Genomic DNA, 9,665 nt, shown 5'->3' on the forward strand with positions numbered 1-9,665 from the left:
GACCCAAGCGATTTAGCTCTATACCAACCTTTACTATTAAGCTTTGAACATGTCACCATAATGAACCTTGATTTACAATGCCAACCACTAACTATCTCCCTCTTGCTTTTAAATTCACAAATATTTCTAAGTTGACCATCCGTCTTAAGCAAACCATATTCAAGTGGGATAATAAAGCTTAGAGATAAGAGATTTACCCACTCGAATGAGAGAATGGATGGTGATGTGTTGGAGGGAGGTGTCTCCAATGTCCTTGCAAGCTCTACTCCCTTATGTTCTTTCTTGACCACCTTCACATCTTCACAAACTTCTTCAATTTCAATTCTTTGTTCATCAATTTCATCTAACTTTTCTCCGTCACTCAAATCATATATGGGAGGAAGAGAAAAATCTACCTCCACATTGCTTTCTATCTCTTTGGGAGAGGGTTCTTCAAACTCAAAGGATTCACCACCAAGAAGATTGGATGCATGATCTTCATCTCCAAGGGAACTCAATTCTTGCTCCATTCCTTCCAAGTCTTTATTCAACAATTGTCTTGGAGGTTGTGCACTCTCCTCCTCAACATCAAATTCAATCTTCTTGGATAGGTTCTCTTCAACTCTAGGTTTCCAAGGAGGTTCCGCATCTTCTAAGTCTTCAACCACTTCTTCCTCTTCTTCAATAAGCATAGGCTCCTCCAACTGCTCTAACACAACATAGCACTCCTCCTTCTTCACCGAAGTTTTCAATCTCTCCTTCATGCTATGCTCTTCCTTGGATTCTTCACATGTAGCTATAGGAGTTCCTTGAATATTCAAGCATTGGGAGGCTAATCGGCTTACTACCTCGGTCAAGGTAGCCACAAATTGTTGCACATCTCTTTTCATTTCATCTTGCCCTTGAAGAAGAACACCAAGGGTTTCATCCATTAGAGATTGGGGTGGATAGGAGAGTTCATTGTTTTGGAGAAAGGGTCCATGATAGGAAAGTGGTTCTTCTTGGTAAGGGTGTGGAGGTGGTGGTTCTTAGGAGTATTGATATTGGAATGGTAGTGGTTCTATGTATGGCTCATATGGTTCAAAAGGTGGTTGGTATGGTGGGTAAGGATCATGGTCATATGGAAGTGTTTGGTGAAAAGAGGCTTGTGAGTATGGTTGAGGGCTATGTTGAGGACATGGCTCATAGGCATATGGTGGTGGTTCTTGAAAGTCACAAGGAGATTCACCATAGCCATTGGATTGATATGCGTCATAGAATGGCTCTTGTTCATAGTTGATTGGTGGAGGTTGTTGCCATGAGGATTGATCATATGCATATGGCTCCTCCCACCTTTGGTTGTCCCATCCTTGATACATCTCTTCATTGTAATCTCCATTTCCTACAACATAGTTTTAATCAGACTCATAGCCAAAGTGAGAATTCATGATGAAAAGAGAAAATAAGAAACAAAATCTAATGGAAAACAAGAGAAACAAAATTCTATAACTAGCAAATAAAGCAAAAAGCAAGATATTCACATTATTTACATATATACAATAACCAATAACATAACACCATTGCAATTCTCCGGCAATGGCGCCATTTTGATGAATGGGATTTTTGACGGTTTAGAATTTCACAATTGAAATCTCGTCGAAGTATAACTTCTAAACCAATCAATAATCTTTTCATACAAACATTTGTTTGTCACAAGTAACAAACCCCTAAAATTATAAACCGAAGTATTTAAACCTCGGGTCGTTCTCCCTAGGAATTGCGATAAAGTGTCTTGTTATTGGTTGAAGGTATGTTTTGGAGTTTTTGGAATAAGAAGCAAGAAATGTAAATGGAAAAGAAAATAAACTAATAGCTAAAAAGGTCTTGGCAAGGTTTGGTGGTCAAAAATCTTTATCCCTATCACTAACCATAACATGAGAATTGGCAAGGATCAATCCCATTAAATCATCCTCTAACTAGGTAAAGGAAAGTCAAATGAGCTATATCAATCCAAGTCCATAAGTCCTAACTCTCCACTAATCCAATTAGTGAGAACTAGAGTTAATGGCTCCCAATCATCAATCACTTGGACATTAGTAACTCAAGAGTTCCTAAGTTACCTTCCCAAGTCAAGAGGAACAAAAATCTAACTCACTACTAAAAGGAGCATTTTAACAAACACATAGAAGGCAATAAAGGCAAACATTATTAATTGTAAGAATTGAAGGAATCTACAACTACAAAAGCAAGAGATTAACAATAGAAAGGCAAAACAATTATGAAACAACAAAGAACTTACCAATTGTATTGAAGAAGAAATGTAGATCTACAAAAGAAAGTTCATAAGCTACAACTAACAATACAAAGGAATTACAAGAGAAGTAGAATGCTACAACTACAAGAGAACAATTAAGGATGAAAGAGGAAAATTAAGAGAGAAGAAGAAGAAGTAAATCTAGATCTAAACCTAATCCTAATTCTAATTCTAGAGAGAAGTGAGAGCTTCTCTCTCTAAAACTACTTCTAAACTAATCCTAATGTGAATAAATGTGAAAAAGGTGAAAAGATCCCCCTTCCCTTCAATTCTTGGTCCTTTAAAGCACTTCGGGCGCCAAAGTTGGTTGCAACTGGGCCCCACAGCTCCTCAGAATTCGCTGGGCACGTTTTCTATTTAAAAATCATGTGCGGCCATCGACGCGTACGTGTACATTGCGCGTGCGCGTCCCTTGAGTTTTCGCGATCCACGCGTGCGCGTGGAGTGCGCGTGCGCGTGGATGAATGTATCTAAATCTTTGGCTTTTTCATGTGTTCTCCACTTTGCATGCTTTCCTCTTCATTCCTTTGATCCATTCCTAGCCTTTTCAATCTGAAATCACTATCAAACACATCAAGGCATCTACTGAAATCAAAGGAAGATTAAAGTCATCAAATTAAAGATCTAAAAGCATGTTTTCACACTTAGGCACAAATTAAGGGAGAATCACAAAACCATGCTATTTCATTAAATAAATGTGAAGAAAGGTTATCAAAATGCTCTAAATTCAACACAAGATAAACCCTACAAATGGGGTTTATCAGACATGCGTGGCAGTTACACCATGGCTTGATCTTGGAGGTGAAGAGGAGGAAGGAAAAGATGAAAAAGAAGACTGTGAAAGTGAAGAAGGAGAATGTGAATGTTAGGGTTATGCGAGATATGATGAAAATTGGGAAAGAACAGTGTCGTTTTCGAACAAATGGGTCATGGATCATTTTGTCCCCTGTTAGAGTTGTCAGGGATCATTTTGTCCGCTGTTAGAGTTGTCAGGAACCATTTTGTCTTCCATTAGAGTTGACGGAGTCAAGGATTTAAGTGACTGACGAAATTAATTGTTAGGAACCAATCGAGTAATTAATTTTAGTTGAAAACTAAATTGTTTGGTTCGAAATTATGGTTAAATACTCTAAATAAAACGAGTGCTAAATTTCCTTTTTTTCAACTTCTTTTCATTAGCCTTTTGATTAAGCGCACTCTTGCAATCAAAACAAGTTCAACTCTTGTAAACAAACAAAAACATACTTTGGTTGCTCAGATTGGTTTTGTGTCGTGTAGCACCTCTTCCTAATAACCTAGCTAGTCGCTATACTTACAAAGCCAAATGCAATTAAGCAATTTTCACCACAAAAATGTTTATTAAACCGTCCAATCCATGACAAATGCTAGTTGACAAAGGTGGTGAATACAAGTAATAAAAAAGAATAGCTATATTTGCACATTAAAAGTTTAGGTTTATATTACTAATAAACACGATTTAAAGGTGAAAATTAAGTTTATTGAAGTGAAAAGCCACGCTAAAAATCTAAAAATGGTTAAATTTGTATCGAAATAGTATAGTGAAAATGAAAGATAAGATTGGACGATTCATACAATGAGATATTCACTTCGATCTCCACCAAGCACAAACATTGTCCATTACTACATCTCTAGTGGTTCTCTATCCATATATGTACACACAAGCACACACAAAATGGTTCATCAATGAACTATATATAAATACAAAACAGCATTTACATATCAATCTTAAGCAAAGCATTAGATAGATATCAATCAATGGCTGATAATAAGGAAGGAGGGATTGTGAAGAAGGGCGACGAGGAAGGCCTAAAGATGGCCGTTTCGTTGCTGCAAGAGTATGAACTTCCGGCAGGGCTTCTCCCACTTCAAGATGTGGTGGAAGTAGGGTATGTGAAGAGCACAGGGTACATGTGGATAGTGCAGAAGAAGAAGGTGGAGCATGAGTTCAAGATGGTGAAGAAGCTAGTGAGCTATGACTCAGAGATCACAGGGTTCATATCAAAGAAGAAGATCAAGAAACTCAAGGGTGTGAAGGCCAAAGAGCTTATGCTGTGGCCACCAGTGAGTGAGATCAGTGTTGATGATCCACCAACTGGGAAGATCCACTTCAAGAGCCTTGCCGGAATCACCAAGACTTTCCCGGTTGAGGCCTTTGCCGCCGGCCAGTAATAGTATATGAAAAATAAGTCATCTTGTCGCTGTTATTCAACTTTCATTACATTAAAGCCAACATTTGCATGCTTGGCATAGAATAAGCAGATAAATGCTTTCATTTGCCTACTACTTTACCTGGTGTTGTTGGATTTGATTCAGCTATATTATATGAAGGTTTTTATGGTTTTGTTTTATTATTATTATTATTATTATTATTATTATTCTTTCATGCAAGTATTTAAACTTCAACAACAATAACAACAACAACAAAGCCTTGTTCCACTAGGTGGGGTCGATTACATGGATCAAACGACACCATTGATCTCTATCATGTCTAGAGAGAGACCCATTCACATATAGATCTCATTTGATCACTCCATTGATGGTCTTTCTAGGTCTTTCTCTGTCTTTCATCCCTTATCCATCTTCTATCTCATCCACCCTCCTAATTGGGTGTTCTGTCGGTCTTCTTTTCACATGTCCAAACCACCTAAGATGCAATTCTACCATCTTTTCTACAATAGGTGCTACTCCAACTCTCTCTCTCATATCTTCGTTCCTTATTCTATCGAATTACGTATGACCATTCTTCCATCTCAATATCTTCGTCTCTGCCACACTTAACTTATGTTCAAGCTTCCCTTTGGCCGCTTAACACTCTATACTATAAAGCATAATCAGTCTGATAGTAGTGCGATATAATTTATCTTTAAGTTTTAAAGATACTTTTTTGTCACATATAAAACCAGACGCATTTCACCATTTTGACCAATCTGCTTGGATCTTATGATTTACATTATGTTCAATATCTCCATTATCCCATATGATGCACCCAAGAGCCAAGATACTTAAAACTTTTAACTTTTCGTAGAATATTTTCTCCAATTTTCACCTCTTTATTAAGGTTTTCCTTTCGGCGACCAAACTTCTATTCCATATATTCCGTCTTGCTATAGCTTATGCACAGACCATACACTTTTAGAACTTCTCTCCATAAATCTAACTTCTTATTTAGGTCTTAATTAGAAATTTGAAACGAACTTGAAAGATTGTAGTTGTTTATCCAAGCACCGGTTCTTAATTTTTATTTTTTTATTTTTTTGTATTTTGGTCTCTACACAGGATCTTAATTTTGATTATGACCCGAGAAGAAAATACTGTAATATCATTTCAAACATAATGGGAGAAATGAGAGTCTTAACCAATACTGTACAATTTAATTCAGAATCAAACAACAAAATAAAAAACTATTGAGAGAAGGAAGAAGGAAAGGGGTTTTTTTTTTTTGGGGGGGGGGGGGGGGAGGGGGTATATAGAACCGTCGCCTTTGGATTTAATACATTGGAGAAAGAAAATAAGAACCAAATTAGTTGAGGGAAGGAAAAAGATATACATAGATGATTTCAAGATGTTAACTAACATTTATCTCTGAGGTTTGCCTGCCTAAGGTGCTGTGAATTTTTTTGCCTTTTTAGTTGACCAAAGCAATGTTGAAAAAAAAAATGTTACTCATTTGTATGCATGAGAGAGAGTTGAACTTCCTAAATTTGGACTATTGTTGGTGTAATCTTAGAGCACCTTCTTCAATTCCATGTTGTGAAAAAAAAATGCGAAATAATAAATATGAATCCTAAAAATGTTAGAGACTACTATTTTTCCTGACTGAGTCCTCTAACAACTGGTGGATTGGCCGGATCATTTCCTTCACCTTCACCCCATTTTTATATATTTTGAAAGTTGGAACAATTCTAATGTTTTCAGCTTTTGCTATTGATAGACACTCTTCAACATCCACCTGCAATGGAATGCCAATGAGAATTTAGACCAATGTGAAAATTGTATCTTAGAATACTCATGAAGAGTCACTTCTTGCATTGCTTACCCTAATAAACTTGACAGATGGATATCTAACACACAATGTATTTACGAATGGAGATATTTCTTCACATAGTTCATTTGATGCCACTTTGAAATGAACTACCGAAACACCTGAATATTGAGATTTTCCTTATAAGTACATTAATTGAAGCAAGAAAAATGCTGAACCAACATTGTTAAGAACTTTTTAAAAAATTGCATATATACATAGGGTATTGAATTTACCAGCAGAAGCAATAGCTGCCTTGAATTTATCTAGTGCCAAGATTTCTTCGACTTCAACTCCAAACTTGGTAGCATATACCGCTTCACGAGATTTTTCCAATGCTAGTTTAGCCTGGCGAAGAAATTCAGCAACTTCACTGTCTTCGGGGAGTTCACACCTTAAAGTCTCGTAATCTTTAACAACTTCCGCCCATCTTTCAAGCTGTAGAAAGGTCATGCATATTAACAAGGGACAATGAAGAAGTTCAAGAGAAAAAGATAACAATAGAAATACTGAGGCAGATGCACAATGCAAGTGATTTCACCTTTGCATTTGATGCAGCTCTGCGGAAAAGTGCCTTGGTGTAATTTGGTTGAATGAGAAGAGCTTGGTTGCAATCTTGAACAGATTGTTCCCATAGTCCAAGTTTAGACCAACAAATAGCTCTATTGCAATATAGAACATAGTTGAAACAGTCATATTTGAGGCCTTCGCCATAAGCAGAACATGCTTGAGAGAACTTGCCAGAGCTGAAAAGATCATTCCCCCTTGATCGAGCTCTTGCAACCATTTTTACAGTATTAACAATCCTGGCAACTTCAACATTACTGTGATCTAACAGGCTAGCCTTTTCTGCTGCAGCAACAGCAGTCTCAAACCTGCAACAAGCTAACAACCCATCATTTGTTTCTTGAATCGCAGAGTTAAATGTTCTTTCTAGTCATGGATTTGGAATCTTAAGATTTTTTTACCTTCCCAAGGCCATCTCAACCTGTGCAGAGACAAAAGGCACGTAGGCTTCACCAAGCATGCCAAAAAACTTGGTTTGAGAGTAGGCCAGGGGACAACCTTCCACCTTGGGAATGTTTGAAAGTGTGGATTCCGCATCCTCAAACAGATGAAGCTTCAAATAAGCTTCTGCTTTACAAGCAACAAGCTAAGTAGTAATCTAATAAGTTAGGAATCGGAAGCAATGTGTATCAATTTCGAAAATATGGAATTTTATGCTCATTTTATTGATCAAGAGCCTACCAGAGGTGAGAAGTCTGCTCCAACCGCAATGGCCGCCTCTGATTCCCTAAGTACTCCCTTCCAATCACCAACCTTTCGTGCATCTTCACATCGGTTTAGATGCTTCTTTAAGAACATCAGTGTTTGCTCTTCATATTGATCCACCTTTAGCCCAGATAGAGAGAGGTGAAGCTGTGAGTTTTCTACCTGCCCAAAGCTACATAAGTTCCAAATCAATCAAGATGAAGAGAAACATCAAATCTACAACTTATAAAGCCATAAAAAATATGAAAATTTCTAAATTAGAACGGAAATTTTATCACATAAGCATCAAAAATTTTATTTGAACCCATATTTTAGACCCCATTTTTGACATACAGAGATCAATGTAACTGAAATAAGTCATGATTTCAGTTACATTTATAATGAACGTGGTAATGTAACTGAAATCTCCAATCATTGCATGATTCACACATTTTCCCATAGCCTATACACTAATGATGCAACTGAAATCTTCATTTATGAACACATAACTCTCCAAGTGTCTCAATGATGCTAAAAAATCAGTGCACCAGTTACACACTATATAAACAGTATAACACTATACCAAGAAAAAAGGAAAACAGAAATTTTAAAAATTAATAAAATCTATATGACTATCATTTTCAAAGGTTTGAAGATTGAACCATCAAGGTGATTGATTACTCTTCATAAACAAAAGCCCGATCATAAAAGAAGACAATAACACAATGTCATTGCATCCTTTCATCACAGACAACAAGGAAGTCTTATCCTACTTGATTTGAAATTAATCACATAAATCAGACAAGTCTGTCTCAAGTCAAATCATAGTCAAGCTCAAACCATTAACATCAAATTCATCATCAGTTCATCACACATAACAAATATCAAGAAGACAACACAACAATTTTGAATTTTATATATACCGCAAATATAGAGAAGCAAGCCTCTTATGCGCCCTGGCATAACCAGGGTCCAAACTCACAGCCTCATCACACTCCTTTGCGGCCTCTCCCAGCCTCCCCAACGCTGTAAGCGCCGCGGCACGGTTACTCCGGCACGCCGCATTGCCCGGTGACGCCGCAACAGCACGATCATACATTGCCAGAGCATCCACGAAGTTCCCATTCCTATAAAACTCATTCCCTAACCTCTTCAATTCTTCAGCATCACAACAACCGTTGGTGCTGTTCCCATGCTTGGCGCCCCCACCACCTCGCACGATGCTGCCGCGGCCATAGTTCACGGCGCCGGAGCCGAGAACATCTGGCCGGCTCGGCCCGCGCGTGGGTAGAGCAACCGGTTTGGGAGATTTTCCGGCAGGGAAGATGTTCCCGCCGGGAGAAAGGTTCGGGCTGGTGTTTGAGCTTCCTCCGGAGTAGATTAACGGAGCTCCGGCCGAAACAGTTCTCCGGTGACCTGGTTTGGAGCTCCTCGGGGGCGCCGGGACGGATCGGACGGCGTCGTGTGCTCCGGCGAGGTCGCCGGAGAAGTTGGCTGGGTTAGTAGGGGCACGGGGTGGATTCTTGGTTCTGGCGGCGGAGGTGGTGGTGAGTTTGAGAGGGGAAGGTCGTAGATCGAGGTTGGTAGAATCAGGCTTGTTCATGGTGCGGTCGCAACACACAGAATCTAAACCCCGTTGGTGTATAGCCTTAGACATTTTTTCTTTATTTTATTATTATTATTATTTATAGAATGAGAAATGAGAATGGAGATGGTGTTATTGTTTTTACAGTGGAGTGTGTAGTGGCTGGTCACCACTATTGGGAAGAAGAAGAAGAAGAAGAAGAAGGAGGAGGAGGAGGAGGAGGAGGAGGAGGGAAGGGCAAATTCGTGAAAGAGAAAGGAGGGGACAATGGTTTGAGTTTAGGATGCCATGACATGAAGGCTGAAGCTACGGTGACAAGAGAAAGATAGTAGTCAAGGAAAGGGTAAACTCGTCTTTCCATCTTTCCAATGGATGAAAATTATTTTGCTAGATATTAAATGCGAATCAAATTAAGTTTTTACTATAAGTTCACCTAGCATTGTAATAGATTTCGAAAAAAAAAAAAAATGTGTAGCCAACACCTCTTCCTGCTAGTTATTTCACAAAACAGCCAA

At 38.4% G+C, this 9,665-nt stretch overlaps 2 protein-coding genes across 2 annotated transcripts; one reads left to right on the forward strand and one right to left on the reverse strand.

Annotated features, from left to right (window-relative positions):
- The first annotated feature begins 3,908 nt into the window (after positions 1–3,908).
- LOC107626725 (uncharacterized) lies at positions 3,909–4,644 on the forward strand. Its single transcript, XM_016329625.2, has one exon. It carries the CDS (start codon positions 4,049–4,051, stop codon positions 4,460–4,462), a length of 414 nt encoding a protein of 137 aa, XP_016185111.1. The 5' UTR covers positions 3,909–4,048; the 3' UTR covers positions 4,463–4,644.
- A 933-nt stretch (positions 4,645–5,577) lies between these two features.
- LOC107624751 (inactive TPR repeat-containing thioredoxin TTL3) lies at positions 5,578–9,453 on the reverse strand. Its single transcript, XM_016327198.2, has 7 exons — positions 8,489–9,453; positions 7,563–7,758; positions 7,283–7,467; positions 6,856–7,189; positions 6,551–6,752; positions 6,330–6,436; positions 5,578–6,242 (listed from the first exon to the last, which is right to left on the reverse strand). Exons 1-7 carry the CDS (start codon positions 9,220–9,222, stop codon positions 6,087–6,089), a joined length of 1,914 nt encoding a protein of 637 aa, XP_016182684.1. The 5' UTR covers positions 9,223–9,453; the 3' UTR covers positions 5,578–6,086.
- Positions 9,454–9,665: the final 212 nt, after the last annotated feature.

The sequence above is a fragment of the Arachis ipaensis genome, chromosome B2 (genome assembly GCF_059453495.1).
Source record: "Arachis ipaensis isolate K30076 ecotype BB chromosome B2, ASM5945349v1, whole genome shotgun sequence".
NCBI classification, from domain to species: Eukaryota; Viridiplantae; Streptophyta; class Magnoliopsida; order Fabales; family Fabaceae; genus Arachis; species Arachis ipaensis.